Raw genomic sequence first — 24573 nt, 5'->3', positions numbered from 1 at the left:
CTTCCACGAATGCATTTGCGCTCCAATTGCTATACTTCTTAAATGTATATAATGATGTTATGACAAGAAAGTAACTGGAATGTCAATGCATTTCTTCAGAAAGTTCGGCAGTTAAGACCTTGAAGTTGGTGTCATCCTGAGAATTCATTCCAAGTGGACCCTCCTTCGGAACTAAATGGCTAGCACTTGTAAATTGCATTACGGCGCATATTTTTGTTAAATATATGATTATTTATATTTGTTTACTCAAATATGCATTTCTTTTTATGTACAAGTAATGTCCGCCTCTTCGACTATGTTTTAAAATTTTTTGAAAGTGCTCGCTGAAACACCCGCTAGCTTTAAATTGTGTTTCACGTAACCTGAACCACGAGTTTTAAAGAAAGTGGTTTACCGCAGCTGAATGAAACTAAGGGCATATCATTTGCCATCATGTGGCGCTCTATAGAATATTTTATATCTTCCACCTAATTGATTATTTACTTAGAACATATATGCACAATATTTAGCATTTCCTATACGGTGAATTGCGGTAAGTTACGTTGTAGAGGGCATTTCAAAACGACCAATCCAATTTTTTGTGGCAACGCACATGATGCGTGGTGATTTTTTCCGACGCTTAAAAAATCCCGCCAAACATGAAATAAATCCACGTGACTGCGCACTTGCGCGACCGTGCTGAAGCGCGCTAAACCATGCGTCGAGCCTATCTTGGAACAGAGATGTCAGTGCTTCTATTCCATGTGGACTTCTCGCGACGGAATTTGTAGTTATTGCCCGATCGACGCACGAAATGATTTTGGGCATCAAGTTTGTCGTCGATTGTCGCACGCGGGAAGTTTGCGTCGATGGCCGTGCTTCGTCCGGGCTCTTCGAGGGGACTTGGAGTCAAGGTTAACTTTGTGTACCTACAGATACTGTTGTGCCTGCGTGCACCTCTGTGTGCGTGCCGGTTGTATGTCGCAGTGAAGTTCCAGACAGTTTCGATACCTCCGTAGAGCCAATTGATCTAAATTGTGTGAAGAAGAACGTTTTTGTCCCTCATTGTGTGATATCCGTCGGCAACGGGCGTGCTGGCTTGTGGACGGCGAACTGCTCGGCAGAACCCGTCCTGCTTCCAGACGGCTTGAAACTCGCCTACTTTACAGAATACACGTCTTTGTCCGTAGCCGTAATAAATGATCCGCCGTGTGAACCTTCGGACCCTTCTTCTGTCTATGATAACCAAGTGGCTCAGCAGAAGGGAGCGCCATATCTTGGTGGATACGCTTTCTAATGCTATCTTCGGCTTGTCGTTTCTGAGCACTCTGGAGCGCTCTCGCGAGCGGCGTTGTCTTCGACTGGTTGAAAGAGGGTGCACGCCCTGCGGTCGGCTGGTTCTTCTCGATTGCTCTCCTCTATCTTGGAGCGCTCTGAGGCGCTCCGAGCCCTGTCGAAGGAGCAGTGATCGAGATTGAAACGTCATCGCGGCGCCGCGTCGCTGCTGTTGGCGACGGCCCACCGTAACCTTGGCAACCTAAGCCACTGCATGCTGGCGTCGCGACGAACGTTCGTCCCGCCGGCACGTCCGTCGGTTTTTCGGGCAGCGCCAGGAGCTTTGGATAAGCGAAACATCGGACGTTGGCAGTAGTCACGTGGTTTCGCATCAGCAATTTCCTCCTCCGAGAGCGAGTCGCACGTTCGGCTTGCGCGCTTGTCCCCTACCTCTGAGCTCGGGAAACGACCGATCTACCCCACTCTACTTCGGGGCATACAGGCGACCAGTCGAAGATACCATTAGCATCTGTCAGTGTTTGACTGCGCAGCCGGACAAAGCGTTCTCGATTCCCGAGTCCCGAACGCGCCATACTATCGATACGGCATCTGCGCGCACGATGAGGCAAAAGCCTTATCGCGTGTCGCCTAACGAGCGCAAGATAATCGGGGAACAAGTGAGTGACATGATGAAAATTGGGATAATACCAGAGTCCTCAAGTCCTTCGGGAGCTCCGGTCATACTTGTCAGAAAGAAAGACGGTAACTGGAGATTTTGTGTCGATTATCGAAGAATAAACGCCGCGATTAAGAAGGATGTCTACCGGCTGCCCCAGATTGATGATGAAATTGATTGCTTTCATTCGTCCACTTATTTTTCTTCAGTGGACCTGCGCTCCGGATATTGGCAAATACGCATACACCGGGGAGACAAGGCGAAAACAGCCTTCATAGCCCCGGATGGATTATTCGAATTCAATGTGATGCCATTTGGGTTGTGCAACGCTCCAACAACGTTTCAAAGGTTCATGGACACCATTCTGTGTGGGTTAAAGTGGAACATCTGTATGTGCTATCTTGACGACGTTGTTATATTTGGGCGCACATTCAATGAGCACAATACGCGCCTGGATATTGTCCTCGACTGCATCAAAAACGCTGGCCTGGTTCTGAACTCCAAGAAATGTAACTTTAGTGATCGTCAAACCCTTGTGCTGGGTCATCTTGCTGACAAAGATGGTATCCGGCCTGATCCCCTCAAGACGGTAGGTGTTGAGGCATTCAGTGCACGCAGTCAGTGAAGCAACTTCGTAGTTTTCTGGCTCTTTGCTCTTACTTTCGCTGATTTATTCCTGGTTTTGTTGATGTCGCCTTTCCTCTGACAAATCTGCTACCTAACGACGCACGGTTTGAGTGGACACTGGAGTGCGATTCTGCATTTCGTAAGTAAACGTTCCTGCTGACCTCATGACCGATCCTTCGACATTGCAATCCTACTGCGCCCACAGAAATCCACACAGATGCTAGTGGTGTTGGTCTGGGTGCCGTCTTGGTCCAACGCTATGACGACCGTCAGCACGTGATTGCTTATGCAAGCTGCTCATTGAGCAATCCTGAACGCAAATACACAGTGACATAGCAAGAATGCCTCGCGTAATCTTTGCGGTTCAGCGATTTCGCTCGTGCTTGTATGGACACCCAATCCTAGTCGTCCCAGACTACCATTCCCTGTGTTTGCTCGTGGACCTTTGTGACCCCTGTGGTCACCTTGCGCGCTGGGCTTTGAGGTTGCTGGAATATAACTTAACTGTTTTCTACAAGAGTGGCCGAAAACATGCTGACGCAGACTGCTTTTCCCGTATGCCGCTTACCTCGACGGACTGCGACGCAGACAATTTTCATCATCTCGTCGCATCTGTGACATCCGCTTTTCCAGATATCGATGCGTTCAAAGCAGAACAACGGACAGACACCAAATTGGAGCCACTCTTCACTTCTGCCCATTCAAGTGCAACAAGCAGCTACTGTGTACGTGACGGCCTCCTGTACAAAAGGAACTACTCAAGCATGGGGCATGCTTCCTTGTAGTGGTGCCGGAGCGTCTCCGGCCAGCAATCCTTCCGACTATGCATGATGGCTCTACCTCCGGTCACTTAGGCACTGTGCGCACCCTTTATCGCATTCAAGAACGCTTTTATTGTGCCGCCTCTGAGCTCACCCTTTCGGCAAGTTGGAATTGATTTGTTCCAAAGTCATCTAAGGGGAACCACTGGCTCGACACTGTCCTCCCTTTTTACCACCACGCAATCCTACGGTCGCCAATACGCTATGCCTCACTGAAGAGGCCCGGAGACTTGCACTTCTGCGGACTTTGGCGTCACAAGAAAACTCCAAAGCCCGCTATGACGCATGACATCGGCCTCTTACGTATCACCCTGGTGATCTCGTTTGGCTTTGGACTCCCACAAGCAAGCGCGGTTTGGGCCAAAAGCTGCTGGCAAACTACGATGGACCGTATATTGTCATCGACAAAATAAGCGTAGTGAACTATACTCTCGCGCGCCTCGCGAGCACTGGTAGACGCTCTGCTAGGACACAAGTCGCGCATGTCGCAAGATTGAAATCATGCACGCCACGACAAGCTAGTTGACTCGCCAAGTTGGCTTTGTCTACAAGGAGACGTATGTTACGTCGAATCGCGTAAGAAGGACGCGGGGATCAAGAAGAATAGGGAAGAGGAGAACGAAGACTGTGCAGCGGCCCCTCTTGTATTTCGTAGCCTGCCGTTCCTGCTCTCGCATGCCTAAATAATCCCCTTTTCCCCGAGCTTGTAAATATATATATATATATATATATATATATATATATATATATATATATATATATATATATATATATATATATATATATATATATATTTAATGCCGTCTGTGACAAAGCAAGCACTGTCGTTTCTTAATTCCATTTCCATGTATCGCATTCGACAGAAGCTTTAGAAGTTGCGATTAGGCATACCAACCGCTCCTTGAAAAATAAACAGGCACGTAAGACAACTTAGTGCCGCAAACAGTTGATGAAGGATCGTCTTCACTTTACATGCATTTATGCGGCTAATCAAAATCAGTGATTGGCAGTTGCAATTTCACCTGTCGTGGTACGATTGCAGTTGATGTACATGATTTTATCTCTTAGGGAGACAGTTCACGATGGAAGGTGACTGCTGTCACTTACGCCCTTTCGCTTTTCTGCAGCTCGTGCGTCTGGTTGCAAGGCTGACGCCTGCAACAACTACTGCAAGTCACTGGGCTCCCGCGGCGGATATTGCGACCAAGGCACGTGGTGCGTGTGCAACTAGTCAAGAAACGCTGGGCCAGTCGTGATGACAATATAAAGCAGCCCTGCAACTACACTGTGTTCTGTGTTAATTTGACGTGTGCACTAGGATAGTACAATGTGAACTCCACTTCTACATGAATGATGGAAAATTGTCGAAGGTATTTTCAACAGACACACACAAGGATTACGCCACAGTTCATCAAATCTTAAAGAAATGCCCTTACTCACGAGGACAGAAAGGATTTATTTAAGGCGGTAACACTTTAAATATTTTAACACCCTTAAGAGAGTAACTAACTTGTCCCGTGGGTGACACCCTTTTTGGGTGCATTGCAGCACCCCAAGCAAAGGGTGCTAACACCCCACAAAGAGAAGGGTGTTAAAATAATGACACCTTACCTATGGGTGTTAAATAAAAAGCACCCGTTAGGATGTGGGTGTAAAACAAACAACACCCTTCCTATGTGGGTTTGCCGCAGACAACACGGTTCCGCGCAATTTTCCACCATATTAAAGAAATATCCGCGTGTTGATAAAATTGCACTAACAGGCCTCGAGTGTGGCCTGATCCCGGTGACCAGAACCGGTCACGCACTCCCCCAGCAGAGCAGGATTGGCCACCCTGGTGTAGTACTTGGCCACGACCTCCTATATGAATACAACAACCAAACCCCGGCCCTCAGTCCGCAGCAGCTTCTAAGCAACTGACCACGGTGGCGATGAGACCTGTGACGTAGCAGAGGGTGCTAATATCTGGATTCGGACAGGCCGCCATTGGAATCTGAACCTGGCAACGTTTAACGCTAGAACGTTATCTAGTGAGGCGAGTCTAGCCGTGGTATTGGAGGAATTAGCGGGCATTAAATGGGATATAATAGGGCTCAGTGAGGTTAGGAGGACAAATTAATCATATACAGTGCTAAAAAGGGCTCACGTCCCGTGTTACCGTGACTTAGCGGGGAGACGAGAACTAGGAGTACGATTCCTGATTAGTAAGGATATAGGTAACACACATGAATTCTATAGTATTAACGAGAGGGCGGCAGGTCTTGTTGTGAAACTTAATAAGAGGTACAAATTGAATGTCGTACAAGTCTACGCACCTACATCCAATCATAATGACCAGCAAGTCGAAAGCTTCCATGAAGACGTGGAATCGGTGATGGGTAAAGTCAAAACAAAACAGACTATACTGATAGGTGACTTCAATGCCAGGGTAGGCAATAAGCAGGCTGGAGAGAAGTCAGTGGGGAAATGTGGCATAGGCTCTAGGAATAGCAGGGGAGAGTTATTAGTAGAGTTTGCAGAACAGAATATTGTTCGGATAATGAATACTTTCTTCCGCAAGCGCGATAACCGAAAGTGGAAGTGGAGGAGCCCGAATGGCGAGACTAGAATTGAAATAGGCTTCATAGTCCGCACTAACCCTGGCATCATACAATATGTGGACGTGTTCGGCAAAGTGCGCTGCAGCGACCATAGGATGGTAAGATCTCGAATTAGCTGAGGCTCGAGGGGGGAACGAAAGAAATTGGTACTTAAAAAAATGGCTGTGGCTTAGGTAAGGTTAAGCCCAGGATGCGAAGCATACTAGCCTTTATTTTAGTTGTTGAACCACTGTTTAGCCTGGTGAACTGCTGTTGCTTGGCTATATTTGGTTCGGCTAGACGAAGAAACAACTCATGCATTACTTCTTCGCCTTCAAGAGTGGAACGCGACAGCGTTCCCGTCGACCCGCCAAGGGGTGTAAGACAATGGGCTACAGGGCAGCGACTACGCGCCCCGCATTGGACGCGGTGAGCGTCGAGCAAAGCAGCGTTCGGCGCGGCAACGAAATGTGCGCCTGAGCAAGAGACGCACGCCTTAGAAACAGCGCGTTTCTAAGGCAACACCGCATTCACTAGAGGCGCTTTTGTACCGCTTTGAAGCGTTGTACTCGTGGCTCAGTGGTAGCGTCTCCGTCCCACACTCCGGAGACCCTGGTTCGATTCCCACCCAGCCCGTCTTGCAAGAGTTGAGCCAAAGCCACTTCTCCTCTGTCGTGACGTCACGGTGTCACGTGATTTCATGGTCACCGCCGCGCCTGAGGAGCTGGGTTGAGCCCTCGTAATATGCTTCGCATAAAAGCCGATGAATGAGTTAGTAGTAAGAGGGAAAACAGAGGGACTCCGGATCAAGCTACAGAACAAGTATTCGGCATTACCTCAGGAAGAGGACCTTAGTGTTGAAGCAATGCACGACAATGTTATGGGCATCATTGGGAGTGTGCAATAGAAGTCGGTGCTAACTTCGTTAACAGGATACCGGTAAGGTATCGCAGGAGACGAAAGATCTGATTAAGGAACGCCAACTCAGCTGGTACATGTACTGTACTGGACGTGTACTCAGCTGGTAGCATTGGTACCAGCTGATAGCAGCTGGTAGCATGATAGTAATTGAGCAACATCAATTAACAATGGTATATGAATTGGTGCTATATTTATAAAATTTTACAAGGCATTTCACAAAGACTCGTACAAAACACTACTGTATAAATTGCGTAATGTTTTCAAACATAATCAAATAACTCAGTGGACTACTTCGTATCTAACCCACAGAAAACAGTTTGTTTGCTTCCGTGACAGCATTTCTGCATCATTAACGGTGGATTCTGGAGTACCCAAGGGTTCGGTGTTAGAGCCACTTTTGTTCTTCCTATATATCAATGATATTGTGCAACACATGCCTGTTCATATTAAACTTTTTGCCGGCGATTGTGCTGTATTCTCCGACAATCATACCAAATCGGATAAATTATTGCTTAATAGTGCACTTCAGAGTGTTGGTTCGTGGTGTCGTGAAGGGCAGAAGTTAACAATGTTGAAAAAGCAGTTTTCATGAGAATAACAAATATAAAGAAACCTTTACACTTTCATTACACTATTAATAACAGTTTTCTCTCTAAAGTTAGTAACTGTCAGTATTTAGGGCTGTGGATTTTGAACAATATCAATTCTCGTATTGAATATGGAATACTCATATTTGTTATGTAACTGAACATGCGAACCATAAGCTCTTCTTTCTCAGGCGAGAACCTAAGCATTCTTCCCCTGCTTTACTGGAGTATAAAAAACGCCAGCATGCGACTTCGAAGTATCAGTAATCAATTGAGGACTTAAGTACTTTGCCTGAAGTTCCCGGAAATGCATGCGAATATAATTGTTAGTGGTACACTTTGTGACTTCTGCACAGTATGTGTAACATTCTACAAGTTGATATTGCATTGGTGGCGACAGCTTTGCAGGCGCCATTAAGCAATGTTCAAAGAATGGGACACATAATTCTGAACTATGTTTCTTGACCAGCATTGAAATAGGTTGCCTTAGTGATTGTGTACTACGAATAATTGCTGCACGTATCAGGCCATTAACGGATGTGCAACAAGGGTGTCGAGGGTTAGATTTAATATTAGGATATATGCGAAAATGGTGCATGTTCTTTGCAGGCGACGAGACTACTCATTGTACTCTGCGTATAGACTTTGAACAAGGCTCGTTCTGTAGGCGGCTTTGCACAAGATCGATATGTCGTGAACGGGATCGAGGGCGTTTGGTGCACTTGGCGCGGCAGAGTGAGAAACCATGGCTTGATGATCTAAACGGGATCGGACAAAGCTCGTGTACAAGTTCAGTTCTCAGGGGCGTATAACCTAAAGCTCTTACAAACTTTTCTATTCCAATTATGAAAGCAGTCCTCCGCGATTGGTCAATAACTTTTTTCGAGCGCCTCCACTGCGCCTGTACGTAATACGACGCCACTAAAGCCACGATAGCTCCCAATCTGACGTGACGTGTAGACACAGCTAACGCATGATTCGATCGAAAAACATAAAATTTATTATTTCTGATGCGACACTTTTTGCGATTAACGGACTAATATTGGTCAAAAAGTTTTAGGCGTCACGCACTTCACCTGTCAGTCACTGGACGTCACAAAACCTCCAAAACTAATTGCGTCAAAGTAACGGGTACGCGTTGAAGATGCATTCTTATGCTGAAGAAAACTGGATTTGTTCATTCACCCTTTAGGTCTCATTTCATCCAGATGAATTGAGATTGTTTCCACGCTTCGTTTCACTGATGGCCGCGCAATGGTTACTCCATAGAATACTACTCCCGATACCCAATTCTTCACCCGTGGATCAAATCTCACACGAGCTGTTCATACTCAACCCATTGTACTTCGTGCTCTGACATTTGTACTGATGAAGTGAACTCTGCCTCCTCTCGTATTTCCTTGCTCCCTTCAGATAAGTTCCTTCATTCCAGACCTTTCCTTTACTCAGACTCGAGATCTAACGGATCTTTTGAAAAAAAAAACAATGTGCCTTGTTCCACGTCCACTCACCCGCCCTTGATAAACTGTCACAACTCATCCCATTCAGAACAGTTGCTCTCGCCTTATTGACTGCCGTACACATAGCGTGTCTGTTATCGAGCGCAAGGTTATCGAAAAAAAAATGCGTGCGACATGCTTGACCGGAATGTAATACGCTCTTCCTCAAGCCGCCGGTCTTCTCTGGCGGTTCTTGTACAGAAAAAGGATGGCTTAGTACACTTTTGCGTCGACTTCCGCGCCTTCAAAAAAATCACACGGAAAGACGTTTATCCCCTGCCACGAATTGATGATGCGTAGGGCTCCCAGCAGGCCACCAAGTGCTTCTCCAATATTGATCTTCCAGCTGGCTGCTGCCAAATTCCAATGTACGATTTCGACATGTAGAAAACAGCATTTTCCACTCCGGACGGGCCGTATGAATTCAACGTGATGCCTTTCGGACTCTTCAACGCGTCTGCCGCATTGGAGCACACGATAGACAGCATTGTACATGGTCTGAAATAGAAGGCATGCCTGCGCTATGTTGATGATGTATTTTCTGCGGCATTCTCATTTTCTGCAGAAGATTGCCGCAGTCTTCAAAGTTCCTCTGCTAGAACGTCAAAATACATGGCGCAGCTTTATCGGCCTCGCCTCCGGCTTCCCCCAATTTACACGCAACTTCGAGACGCTTGCAGCTTTGCTCCATTTGTGCAGATATCAGCTGCATGTGTTCTGCGTGTGACGTCACTACTATAGCTGAGTATGCTACGTAAGCCAGGCTACATTACCACGTGATGTCCCCCGAACTGTACATTATCGGCCATCGTAATAAAGAGGGGCTGTTTCCCTTTTGTCAACCAGGGCACAGCCTGTCGACTGACTCTTTTCGACACGCATACACGGTCGTATGCAGTGTCACCACACCACCAATTTTTAGGAGCTGCGAATCCTTCTCTTGGACAGAGGACTGCGAAGCAGTTTTTCATGCTCTAATCAAGCCCTCATGTGTGAGCCGATACCATGCCATTTCAACACGACTGCACCTACCATCCTCCACACCGACGGTTATGGAGATGGCACAGGCACTGTTTTATTGCAACACGACCATGTCACTCGTAAGCGAGTTATTGCCTTTGTCAGTCTTCGCCTGTCCATCAGCAGAGAAAAATTATGCCATTGCTGAGCAGAAAGCCGTTGCTCTTGTTTGGGCTGCATAAAACCCCGCCCGAATTTATCGGGCCGGTGCTTCACGGTTGTTACCGACCATCAGGCGTTGTGCTACCTCTACTCCTTGAACACGTATGGGGTCGTCTTGGGCACTGGGTGATTCACTTACAGGAGTAATCACTTCGACATAGTCTACAGGTCTGGAAAGAATCATAAGGCGCTGGGGCTCATTCCCGTTGCCCATTTCGGATCTTGCATCGTTGGCCCACGCCTCCCACAGAAAGCCCATCTCGTGAGCCATCGTTATCCCCTTTATAAACAGCAACACTGGACTGGCCAGGATCCTGACTGCCATCCTATCCTTATTGCGCACCAGCATGCAGACCGATACTACAGTGTACTAGAATATATTACAGCGGTTCGAGGGGAGGCATGTCCTATTGGGCGTCGCGTACGTGCTTTGGAAGAAAGTAGCGGTGGCGCTGTCGTCGTTCGCACTTGAAGCGAGTGTGCGCCACTTCTGCTTCTGCACGTGGTTTGTCGTTGTTGTCGTCGCGGAGCATTGCTTATTTCGTGCCTTTTCCGGCGTCAGTATATAGGATGGCGCCCAAGCGGCGGTTAAACCACTGTTACACGCCAGGCTACGCAACCTGCTACGCATATCACTGAGTGAGTGATATGCCTGAACAAGGACGTAGCTATAATCTCCAAAGAAGTGACTCGAGACAGACATATTATGCGGCTTGTTACGTGGCACGGAAGTGCGTTTTAAAGTCTAAGTGCCTTGTCTGCACAAATGAGCAATTACTTCCTGCCTCAGAATGGAATATGTTGAATACAATGGAAGTCACAAGAGCCTGTGACTTCGGTGGCTTGCACTATCCCTCGGTGACAATGTTCAAGTTCCTTAGTAGCCTCAAGGGCATATTTACAGGCTCTTTTAGCTCCAACAAGCTGCACCAAGGCAGCATCATGGATTTGCTGGCTGTCACACATAGCAAAGAAATCGCAGCTTTTGGATGTAAGGAACACAGAAAAACTCTGACAGCTAACATGATCGGATTGTGTATAGTAACCAGGATGCACTTTTACATTAAAAGTTTAAACAAGTCTCGTGATGCAGCGCTCAGAAACTCGCACGAACACTTGAAACTGAGTTGCATGTGAGGGTTATGATACCAAGCCGTTCGACAGTGGTTAACTGAAAAGCGATCATATTGTGTAAAAAAATGTGCACTGGTATGCTACACAACCACTTGTTTGTTTATTCTTCGTAACTCTGCCAGCCATCTGTGCATAACAAGATAGCAGTAGTAGATCCATTGCAATTTCCTTGGGATGCAAAAGTCTAAAGACGAAGATATTGAATGGTGATAAAAAATAATGAAGTGTCACCAAGAAACCTAGAACATCGATACAAAATAACGCAGTATATTCCAGCGTGCTACGTTCCAAATACTGCGCAAAAAGAAAAAAATTCGAACATAGGCATCACTCAGTATAAATACCGCAGCGATTTCTAAAGTTTGATACAGGGTCAGGAGCTAATATCAGTCGCCAAGAACAAGCTTCTAACGTCGCGACAAAGCATATTTAAGATAAAAATTAACGTTAATCGTCATTGAATTTTGTCTGCGGCAAACTCCCTTCTTTATGCATTCCTATCTCAAGGTAGGCGATTTCATGTTGAGCGTGGACTAAAAATAATTTTTATGTTGTCAATAAAGGATTTTCAAACCCATTAGACAAACTTAATGAAGGTACGTAATTTGGGAGACGTGCACCGCCAGTGGCAAGAGATGTATCATACAAAGTATATATATTGCAGCCCGCCATCGAACTCAGCCGCTCGCAAAAATAACGGTAAGTATTTGCAAATACTCCTTTCACGTTTTGAACGTTCACGGAAAAAACTGCAATAGTAAGCCATGGCAAACTGCAACGAATACCATCACGAGATGTGAAGTATTTCGCCTATGTCTCCGGCCAGACGGTTGCACAACTACAATCCGTGCATGAGACACTATTTTATTCTTTCCACATTCATAACGAAGCTGCAAAGAACAGAAACCGGAACCGAAATATTTTGTCCCTTGCTTGCCTTGTATTACTTCGTGTTAACAAACTTAGCCCGCCCAAAACGATGGACGAAGCGGTTGTCCTAGCAATGCGACGGCCAGCTGACGGCTCGAAAGCGGACGCGCTTTCAAATGCGGTCGACTACAGCACCGCCGCATCTTTCTTCTGCTTTAGGCCCTCTCCAGGAGAGGCGGTCGGGCCACTGGAAAGTACTCTAGTTTACTATACCCATACTGTCGGACTATTACTGACCGCATCAGCGGTTCTTTCACGCCCCTGAACTCCCGTCTGCATCAACAACTTGACCAATTCAAGCTGCGCAGTGGGGTCCTATGCCACTAACTTTATCACCCCGATGGTAACAAATGGGTCCCCGTCATTCCCGTTCTCAGCAAAGCGGCGTTCTGCTAACTTTTTACGACAATCCAGTGGCAGGTCATCTTGGATATTCCGAGACTTACGACAGGCTCTGAAGCCGATTTTCTTGGCCTGGCCTCTACGCGTTCGTGGCCAATTATATGACCTATTACGTACCTTGCCAACGCCGCACATATGCTCCAACTACGCCACAGCAGACCCTCCCATGTACTGCCTCTCCCGTTGAGGTGCTTGGAATAAACTTCTACGGCCATCTTTCTCTGACCACCAATGATCGCTAGATCGTGACAAGTGTCAATTATCTCACTCGCTATGCTGAGACAGCTTCTCTACACTCTGGTACAGCTTTGGAGCGCCGAACGTTCTCGTGCGAATCACTTTTTTACACCATTGAGAACCACCCATTCTCCGCAACTTGCTCGGCACGGTCTTCCTATATTTCATTCTTTCCCAAGCTATACCAACTACCAGAACTGTTCATAATACAACTTCTAGCTACCTTCCACAGAGCAAAGGTTTGACCGAGCGTATCCATCATACACTCTCAGACTTGATCTCAATGTAAATCAGCCCGGACGACACAAACTGGGATTTAATCTTACCGTTGGGGACTTTTGCCTAAAGCACTGCACCTCAACCATCAACTTACCTCAACTTACCACCAGCTTTTCTCCATTATTCCTTGTATACGATCGCTCACGTACTCTCGCCTTTAATGGATCTTACATTTGCCGCCTGTTTGAGCACTGCCTATTTTCGAAAAATTTTTACCGCCTCGCCAACTACCACTACTCCTTTCGCATTAGCACAGACATCTTTCAATATGCTTACACGCACTGCTACGACTCTACTCACCGCTGTGTGATTTTATTTTCTCGTGACGAAGTATTATTCTGGACAGCTGTACGTGTCCCCGGAATATGTGACCAATTTCCGTCGTTTTGTTTGACCCTACTTGATTAATGGAGGAAATTCACACGCTAATTAGCGCCCTATGTGCGATGCCTTTAACCCTATGTGCGATGCCTTTTATGACTACCAGGCTGGCCGCTTCCACCTAGACAGAGAAAATAGCAATTGCATCGCACCTTCCTCATCTGTAAATATCATCATCGATTTATATCATCATCATATCTTTACATATCATCACCAGAGCCGAGAGTTCATTGAGTTATTTGTCGTCGTGGCGCGGCATCTTCGAGGAAAAAGAGGTTCCTCAGAATTTACTTAAAACATTCATTGAAACACACAAGAAACGTGTCTGAAAGCACATCGACGGATTAATCTCATTGTTCTCATGCCGCTATCGCCACGTCGTCTTCATTATTATATCGTCATAGTTTAAACTCGGCATGTCACTGTCGTCATGCCTTCACCGTTGTACATATTTGTCGTATAACGTATTGTCTAGTATACATTATTTTTACAGCAATTACGCAGGCGAAAGTACACACTAAGAAAAAAGAGTATCCCTTACTCTTTGAAGGAGTCTGGAATCGTCACGTATACGACACACTTTGTGGGCGACACCCGAACTCTCTTTTAGCAGAGAGTCCCGAGAGTATCTGTGCTTGATACAAGGTGTTTACGTGACCCCGCACACAATAGTCATGCATACTCTGTTGTAGTAGTCGCCTAGTTCCATGTTACAAGACTAGTGCTGAGGGAGTCCGTTAACAATTCTAGATGAGTCAGATGACTCCAGCTAAAGTGTCACATGACCACTGCTAGAATGATTCAGGTAACTATTCTAGACGAGTCTGATAACTCCAGCAGTGTCTGTCAAGTTACCCTTAGTGCGTGGTGCAGGACTCTTGCAAATAAAGTAAAATAACTAATCCATGTAAGTCGAGTCACTCTTGGATGGCAGTGTCGAGCCGCTTTTCTATGTGTGGCAGCAACTCTTGCTGTAAGTACACACGACTTCGGCTAGTTCTCAAGAAGACTACTATGAAAAGACAACATAGGATAACAAAGAATTCACAGTAAACTTGTCAAAAAGCACATAGGAGGTTAGCAAGAAAAAGTTAATATTTCTTCAATCTTTGTTATTGTCTTCTGGAAAATGCAAATTTATCAGTCATTACAGAATGGCTTAGAAAGCAAGACAGTTCTAATTACTATTAAACTGGAATCAATAGCCAAACAAGCAAAAAAGTCTTAAATAAGTATCTAATATGTAGGCTGCAGCTGCATGTGCATGACACCGCAATGCCACTCAGAACGATAATGAGAACCCAAAATATTATTTAACTCATGCAGAAGTTCAATTCACCTACGCACAAGTCTCTTATAATATGTCAAAAAGTTTATAAGTTCAAACTAGTTCCATGTTCTAAAAGACTGAACTTACGACTAAACATTCTAAGCATGTAAGCTACACGTAACAAATAAGGAAGGCTGCACTTATGTACAGAGGAGACCCAGATAATGAAGTGCAATAAAAACAATATTCCAACTTAGATTACATAATCTATGCATTATACTATGCTTGCTGAAAACAACTGGTTGGCAACTGATAATCCAATCTAACAGTAAAAAGAGCTGTCTTACCTTATCGTACTCTTCTTGGCACTTTTCCCCACACAGTTTGTGCGTGTTAGCGTGGTATGAAAATTTATTTGAAAAACACCACTACAAATAGTTGTGCATCAATTTTGTTTTGTCATACAACATGCAACAGGGTATAAAAACTTCATAACTGACAAAACTACAAAAATAAATACAGGAAGACTTATACTGATCACTTATTTATGTTGAAAAACATACTTTTGCATACTTTTGCATAGCTGATAAAGACAATTTCACAGGTAGAAGTAACCGCTAATACAAAACTTTCCTTAATGCAAACATGTTGACAAAACAAGTAACACAGGTAGCTGTATTTCGTTACGGCAGAGATAGCGCATGAATGATGTGGACAAGGGAGGAAGCAAAACACAAACAAACTATACCCAGCTGCATGCACGCAGCTGTAACAATACACCATAGTGCACAAAGATCCAAAAGACACAAAGAGGAAGATGTGAGGAAGGCTTCTTTTGCTCATCAAAAATCATCCTGTAAGAGCACATTATGCATTGGCTATAATCTATCTTCACGACATACATGAATAAGTTACATTAGGTGCTACATTTACAAGTCACTCATACAATGTTCTTGTGATTTTTCTTATTCCAATCTTTAACTTAGCAAGCAGGACCGAGTTACGTAAAGCCTCCCCATGGCTTGGCACATATACAGAAAGAAGTGTTTTTAAAAACGCTGGAGGTCACGGATGGATGAATGACACATACCTCTTTTAATTCTTTTGTCTTTTGTCATTTTTATTAGCTACCACAGTAGTCTTCTGTAGAGTGAAACACATCCAGATAATACACTGTGGGCAACCAAGTGTCAATACCTGTTCTCGATTTCTACCTTTCTCTGCTGTCCCCCTAAGGTAACAATGGCACAAAGGATTGTCTTCCCAATGTATGCGTTCCCACACATCAGGAGCAGATGATAAGCCGCATTATTGGTGCGGGAAATAAAACATGTGTGCTTAACTTTCCACTGTCGCTCCAATCTGGAGTGATTTTTTTGCTTTGTTGTGTGCTCTAGCACAGGTGCTACGTAGTCCCCTTGGTGCCCAAAGCAACTCTCACACCACAGCAGGATGTCAATTTTTTTAAAATTCTAAGCGAAACTTTGCTTATTGGGGACTTGCGATCTTATATTTTTGCTTTGTATCTTAATTATGCTGGTGACCTTTAACTTTAGCCACTTTGCTACTTTTCTGCAGGTGCAGACAGGCCATTGCACCAATGCTAGGTTTAGAAAACAACAGAGCAGGGTAGAAAGCAAGAACAGATATTTATAATTGGGGGCGCCTGTGCATTGCGTAGATATGTTTCTATGAACGGTAAAACTATTTGGTAGATAAACAAATAAAAGATAAGAGAATTAAGCTCGAAGCCTACCAAATTAGTAAGTGGGAATTTTATATGTAAATAAAATTTCGTGATTCCCAGTGATGAAGAATCAGTTTTGACAGTATGTGCCAAGGCAACCAAGTCACTCATGCTCACAAAGGAAACAAAATAGAAACAAGCAAGATTACAAGAACTTTGAACTGGCAACCTAAAGTAAGACACCTCACATGACTGATTTACGTATTTACTGAACATAAATTACACCTAGCGCGCAATCTTCTTTACAAGATGACAAACAATGAGTTACTGTTGCTTTCTCTCCGGGGCATTTGGCTCTTCTGAACACATGCACATTGTATGGTACAGCTGCGTGGGTGTAGCTGGAGATAGTTGTGAGTCAGCATCAATATGTTTTTATGATCCTGCACTATTGTTGTTATAATTTATAATTAGCAAATAGCCTAACAATCGGGTTGATCAGCTGTATTTTAAACAAAACACTGAAATATTTCCTGTTTCTTGCTGACATAAGCAGGCGGGTACATCATTTCAGATTTCAAGAAACAACTGTGCAACAGCACAAATGCTGAAGACAGAAAGTCTACAATGACCAGTACTTTTATTAAATGCCATGTACTAGATCTTTCTGCAATGAATACCTCTATTACCAAAAACTGTAGTCTGAAAAATTAGTCGGAAAATATTTACAAAAGTAACAGAGATTAGAACTGCATCATAATTGCAAATGTCTTCTTAAACAAGATCACAATAATTGGAGTTTTATTCATTTCAGCGAAATGGGTGACATCCCATTATTGAGGCTAGTCAGTGCTGAAGGTATTGTTAGTTTGCAGGAGTCCTCAGACTGACAGCTCTGAATTATTTCAGAGCTGTCAATCTCTGCAGGTACACTCTGGCGGCTGATGCAAGGGCGGCAGCCGCCAGAGTGTACCTGCAGCAAGTTTGCACAAATGCTCTTTGTCCTACCATGTCACAATTTAGAAGAAAAATTCAGCTGTCTGCGAAACATGGAGGCCAATACAAATAGAGGTAAACAGTTAGGTCCTACGAGATAACTTGAACGTCGACAAAGAAGAATTGGTAAGTATGTTTACGAAAATCCAAGCATTGACAAAAAAGAATGTACATCCGATTTGTGCATGTAAGCTCGGTGGAAACCTGAGCTCATACCATCAAGTGATCTGCTAGCCAACTGCAAACCTCTTAAAATCTCATTGTGTATTTTTTACACGCATTATGTTAAGCTGCAATAAAACAAGTTCAACATATCTAAACATAAGTAAATCACGATGCTAATTCAATTATAGGATTCCAGTGGTCTTTAATCCAACAAAGTGCAAGCTCTGAATGAAGCTGGCCAAACCGGGTAGTGAAAAATAACAATGTGGTTCTCTGCATCTTTCTTTTCTAGCTTTCGCTGGAGCATTAGAATACACAAGAAATTTCACATTCCTGACACTTCACCCTGTTAATTTTTATTCCATAGTGCATAATACTTCAGCAAGAGCAATAATGCTGTCTTTTAATCGTAAATAGTGATATAACAAAAAATTTCACTGGAGCCAATGTTTTCACCAGAAAACAGGTCCTACTCTTTGTCGAAACATTTGGCTCCAGCGATGCTGCTTGTTCTACGGCTCTTCATCATTTCAAGTCTCTGTCTTCCTCTGTACCTCTGTACATTCAGTGTTTTATCAATGAAATTGTAATAATGGAGAATTAGTAAATGTAGCTGATGAAGAACTTGGGCTTGTTGGTAGATAACGGCAGAGTAACTGCGCAACATTGAGATATGGACAATGCAGGCTTACGTGTGTCGTCTCCTCCAGCCATGTCTCTCCTTCGGACAATTACTCTATCTCGATGTAAAAGTATTACCCTTTGCACAATAATACTAAATTGAATAAAGGCCAGGAAAGTGGACACAAAAATTATAACAAATAGCATCATATGCTAATGAGATATGCAAAAGTGCCTACTACGATCTGTGTTACCCATAACGTGCTGAATGAGATGGCGTCTTCTTCTGGATGTTGCCTCCCCGCCCCATTTCTTGAATACATAAAATAAAGTACATTTCCAAATTACAAAAATACACAGAACAGCAGTAGCATTGGAGATAACGCATTGTTTAGTAAAAGAAAGTAAACTAATCTCTGATACACCGCAGACGAAATTCCCTTTAATAAATTAGTAGAAAAATACACCACACTTATTTCATTAATTGATTTGAGCGTTTCTTTGTACAAGAAGAAATGTATTTCTGCATGAAAACAGTAAAATAATCATAACCTTCTACTTTTACAAAATACGTTACAGCGACTAAGCCAACTACAGTTATATTTACCTAAAATTGCTATATGCACGTTACAATAGCCAAGACAGGAGAAACTTGGGTTCATATGCAGCTCACCGGGAGGTACAACTTTGCAATCAATTCATTTCTGCTTGCCAAATATATGCACTAACACAAGAATAACAATAAAAAGACCCTTTTTTTCATAAAACACCGGACTCAAAATAGAAAATCCAGTAGGAATACCACAAATTCTCCACATAACACAGCCAGGTTTTGTAAGCGTAGTAGGGTTTAGTATATAAAGGTTGCAGGAAATTCATGCTTTTAAATATTTACAGCCGTGAAACTAAAGATTACATAAAAATAATAACATTATACATGGGCTTAGGTTGTGAGCTAATGTGTTTCCGACTTGCAACCAAATGCACATTAAATTTGTTCTGTTTCAGCTCTTTTAAAGCGTTCCATTTGTTCGCTCGTGCATGCAGCTGCCTTACCGCTAGGAAAATATCTGTGCTGCCACATCGCCTTACGCTCAATAGAGCATTGTAGCGCTTTTATTATTCGCGGTAACATACCTAAAGTGCTAGTAAATCTTCAGAATACACAAGCTGTCTTCAATGTTGCCGACGACATGTCTTCGCCAGTGAAAGTCACACTGGTGCTACTATTGTATCTAGACTTCAAGCAGCGCAGTACTTGATATTCTATGAATTTTTCGATGCGACAGGCCATTCGTCACTAGATTCGTTAATTCGTGAATTCGTTAATTCGTTAAGCCAGGCGGGATGGGCGCCCCAAGTCAAGTATCTATAGGAGGTCTCGTGATAAAACGCGCGCAAGCCGGGGGAGGGAGGCTCTTGTTTAGCGTGCTTCTCCTCCTCTGGCCGTTGGTCTTGCCCGGTCTTTCTTGGAGATAATTTCCGATGGATGCAAAGCTGGGGGTGCAGAAGCGTTCGGTCCGCTCTGTTCGCGCCCTTCATTACGCCAGTGCTGTGACAGCAAGTGTTCGCGGTCATTGAGTTAGCTATGTTCATGGTTGCACGTGCGCGCGTGACCCAGTGCTTGCTAATTAAAGGAGTAAGCGAATGTTTATTGCAGTTTATTCTGCCGATTAAACTACGAACCTTGGTTCGTGCAATTGTCCGTGCAGTGGTTCATGCAGCGTTGGGGTGAAACTACTTTATTTTTGTTTTTATATTTCTAGGCGGTTTCAAAGCAGTGTTGCGTACGCTAATATTTGTTTCTGATCATGAAACGCAACGCACTGCGGTAGTCCAAGAGGCTTTGGTGTTGTGCTGCTTAGCTCGAGGTGACGGGTCCAATCACAACCGCGGCAGTCGCATTCCAACGGGGTCAGAATGCGAAAACGCGCCTATACCGTGAATTACGTACACGTTAAATAACCCGAGCTGCTGAAAATAAATCTGCAGATCTCCATTACCACGCGCCTCATAACAAGATCTTCACTCTATAACTTAAATCTTCAAAATTTAATTTTGCGTCGCGGAGTTACATTCACAATCGACACTGTTGAGTGCGCCTACTGAACTTGTTATCTCGTTGCTGTGCTCTCTTTAGTAGCCATTACTTTTTTTTAGATTTGCTTATGCTAAGAATCCAGTGTGACAAATCCAGGTCTTCCTCAGCATAGGAAACTAACTATCGCTTAAGCAGGTGAGGTATCAACAAACATGGTCAAAGAAAATCAATATATAGAGTCCGAAGTAATTGCAAAATATGACAAGGATGACAGAATGATAAACCACATTACAACTAGGACAGGAACCGGACGGCCTGCCTAAAACACAAGAGGTAATCTGGTATTTCTTCTCCTGCATTATAATATTTCTCTCGCCAGACTCATCTCGAATATCTGAGGAATCGCGATCTTCCACGACGACGCTTCGCGTGCTATTGAGAGTCAAATGACCCATGTGCAAATGTTGACTCTTGTTTTGTGACTCTACTCGCGCAAAAGTGAGTCTTCGGCAGAAAAAAGAGAGTCAAGTTGCCGAGACACACTTTTTACTCGCTTTTTTCTTAGAGTGTAGAAGGCTGGCGAGGATTAGCCGAGAAAAGAACGTGTGGATAGCAGAGCCTTTCAAGAGCGAGGGAAAGTGTGAGATCGTGTCGCGGTGATGCTCTCTCCCCTCACACAACACCCGGCGTAGCAGCAGGAGCTCCTTTGCGTCTGCTCTGCTCCGTCGAAGCTCGCAGGCGATGTGGTGTCACAGCCAATGATAACTTGGTCGCCGTTTCTCTGTTACAGACGCCGGCTTTTTCACTCAGTGAGCCATTTCATGATTACGCATCAATAACTTTTTTGCAAGCATTTCACGAATTGCATCAAAGCTGTGATTTATCTTGTAGCGTGAAACGCAACCGTTGCTGAGTACAGCGGAAGGAGACCAAATGGGCTAGTGATAGTACGCCAACCCGGCTCGGACGCAGCAAAGCCTCTCAAAATAGAGACGATAAAGAACTGATAAATGTCTTAGAACGACAGAAAGCTCAGCTAGTTGGTAAGGATTCATTATGCAAAAAAGAAGTGAGGTGTGCAGAGAGGAGACAAGATTAGAGAAGGCGTTCGTGTTGTCCACTTCTCTATTCTTGTGTCCTGTCTGCACGCCTCACTTCTTTTTTGCATAACGATAAATGTCGAAGCTTCAGCTTATTTCCACCCTTCAATGTTTCACTCAGTTGATTTTTTTCCACGTTGCGACCTTGTGCAGGAAACATGGCACTGCGCGTGAAGATATGACTTTGCGTAATACACTCAACATTCAATTACACCTTTTGTTTTAGAAACAGTTGTGCTGAGCGTAGGTCCACTGTGAGTGGCCTGTGTAGGCATCAACACAGCAGACAGTCAGAAAGCCGTAAAGCCGTCCATATGATAAGCTACTGATTAGGCGATTGGATTGAAAAAAGAATCTATAGCCTCTCCTGAGGCCACACTTTAGTGCGGACATTCTTTCAATGTATTCCTGCTCTGCAATCAGTCCAAATACATACCATTTTTAAGAAAGCTCTACGCTAACCTTTGTTCCACAGACGGCTTGGAAATAACCTTTCTTGTTTATTTCGTCATTTTCTCAGGACTGCAATAAGAAACTGGTGGGAATGCCTGCACAGTCGTGCTTGCGCTGCGGTACAGTTCCAATATTCCGGTGCACAACATGGTTCTAGTTAAGTTTTAGCAAATATAACTGGTTCACTGGGTGCTTTGCTTGAAAATATTCAATCTAACGAACAAAAATATGCGAAATGTGTCAAAAGCGCAACGGGCAATCACAAATCTACGTATGCAATGAAGTTGTAGAATGAGTGTTTGAAATGCAATATGCAAAAGCTCTAAGTAGCAAGCTCAGCAATATATGGATGTTGAAGCAGGAAATTGGAATTCATGTTTTAAAGCAACGTTTATTTCTGCCGTTTCCGATCACGCTGTGTAGTGGTGGATTATTCGCAACGATCTATTTTAGTCCGCATAAGACAAGCGTTGCGGTAAGTGTGGAACATTTGACGCATCACTGGTTCATTGTTTTTACCTATGCAGATAACTTCACAGTGTTTAATTTATTAGGATGTTTAGTTTATTAGGATTATTAGGTTCGTAATTGCAAGACTGATGAAGTGCCATCAAAACTGGGAGCATGAGCAGGTTCGATGTCGGTGTCCATGGCAAAAACCAGAATGGTGACCCTTGTTTTGGCAGCTAGTGGTACAGGCAATGGCGTCCGGACATCCGCTACCTCGACCTGCAGAAAAGTGATAAGTACAACTATTAGGCTCATGCACAAACACCCTCGAGTAAACTGTTGCTGTTGAATATAATGTGTTCACATGGCGTCTGTGCCTAGAGTTTGTTAACCCCGAAATTGAAGTATATCAAGACATCGTACGCGTTAAACGATAAGCTGAGAACGTAGACATTGGTTTAGCTTGGGACTTACACACTACAACCGCACTGAGCAATCCTAGCCGTTTTGTCTAGAAAAGCTTGCAGATGCGCACAGCAACCATACTCCTCTTCCACGATACTGCCTGTTGCGACATCCACAACACACGCAGAGACACCACCGGTTGCCGGCTGTGGGTGTCACACCACTCCGCAGATATTACGAGGCTCCAAATATGCAAGATTGTTCACGTACTAAGACACCCAGCACCAAAGTGGGCAACTCCGAAAATGTAGTGGAGGTATATGTTAGATGCCCACTTCATGTCTTTATCGTTGCTATCGAGTTTTGCGACTGGAGATAAGGGCACACAGGCATTGGGCTTTCGAGTGATATACCCAATAAACGATCACCGCAAGATAAAGACTGTTTTGAAAAGAAGTAAGGGGACCAGATTTACAGTTGGCTTCTTCAACTTTGCTTACGCCCGTCATGGTTGCTCAGTAGCTACGGTGTTCGGCTGCGCACGAAGTCGCGGCCATGGCCATGGCCGCGACTTCGTGCTCGTGGAAGCCCGGCCATGGCGGCCCCATTTCGATGGGGGCGAAATGTGAAAATACCCGTGTAGATAGATTTACGCGCCCCCTAATGAACCCCAGGTGGTCGAAATTTACGGAGTCCTTCACTACGGCATGCCTCATAATCAGAAAGTGGTTTTGGCACGTAAAACCCCATAATTTTTTTTTTACTTTGCATTCGTCTTTGCATGACGTGGTATATAGCGTGACCCATCACTGTGGCACAATGCAGTATCACCAAGGCCTCTTTTAATCGGTCAGGGCAAAAGTCATATCGTTATTGTGATTCATCTAGAATACGGTCCCTATATTTTCTTGAGTGGGGAAGCTATCAAACCCACCATGTGCAATGCCCCTGCTAGCAATGAAACATTATAGGTGGAAGAATGTCACTAGAGCTATGCTTTACAGTGTAGCATGTATTCGAAAATGAGCCTACACTTAAAAAAAACGAGTCTACACTTAGGTGTGCAAGAACGTATCTGTAGTAAGCCTGTGTGTATTGTTAATGCTAATTAGCCGAAATCTTGAAATTTTTTTTCCAGTGACTATCTACAAGAAACAGTTGAGAAAGGAATAGCTCGTGCAGACAACAAATAATTGTATAGCTGGAAGTTCCGGAATAGAAGTTTCAGATAAAGTAGAAGATAGAGTGTTTATTGCTGGTTGTATAAGCTTTGAGAATGATTAATAAATACATAGTTACGCGTGCGTTTGCGGATATGCCTACAATAAAACTACTGCTAGCCTTCAAGTATTTATCTCTGCCTATATAATATCTTTAGAAGGTTAGAGATCCGTGTGTCAGTAGTTAGAAGAGTGAATAACGCAATGGAATCATTGTCTTAAGCGCAACGTTATTCCGTTTCAGCAAGTAGTTACGAAAGTTCGACTCTTTCCACCCGAGCAGTTCTAAACCTTGAAGCTGCCCTGACTAAGAAAGTTCCAGTTTCGAAACTGCTGTTAGTAATAAATAAAAAAACGTTGTTAACGCGAGCGCCTTCATTGTGGCATCGCTCCTTGAGGTATCTGCATACACACAAACACACACACACACACACACACACACACACACACACACACACACATATATATATATATATATATATATATATATATATATATATATATATATATATATATGTATATATATATATGTGTGTGTGTGTTTGTGTGTGTGCAAATACATCAAGGCGCGATGAGACAATGACGGCGCTCTCATAGCAGCTATATAACAGCACACACAAAGACGTTGCCTTTGTACTTACCGTTTCCCCTACGGG

The 24573-nt window shown here is 44.0% G+C and overlaps 1 protein-coding gene across 5 annotated transcripts in view; it reads left to right on the top strand.

Annotated features, from left to right (window-relative positions):
- The window catches only part of LOC135899375 (uncharacterized), a 141426-nt gene that overhangs the window by 62485 nt on the left and 54368 nt on the right, over positions 1-24573 (top strand). For 2 of the 5 annotated variants that reach the window (XM_070526737.1, XM_070526736.1), the window contains exon 3: positions 11945-11979. The exons of 2 other annotated variants lie outside the window; for them this stretch is intronic. In XM_070526737.1, the coding sequence (XP_070382838.1) occupies positions 11945-11979 (35 nt within the window). Of the gene's footprint in view, positions 1-4505; positions 4629-11944; positions 11980-24573 lie in introns of those variants that run through there. One more of the 5 variants, XR_011508861.1, reaches the window with a different exon arrangement.

The sequence above is a fragment of the Dermacentor albipictus genome, chromosome 10 (assembly GCF_038994185.2).
Source record: "Dermacentor albipictus isolate Rhodes 1998 colony chromosome 10, USDA_Dalb.pri_finalv2, whole genome shotgun sequence".
Taxonomy (NCBI): Eukaryota; Metazoa; Arthropoda; class Arachnida; order Ixodida; family Ixodidae; genus Dermacentor; species Dermacentor albipictus.
This window is presented reverse-complemented; position numbering and strand designations above follow the sequence as displayed.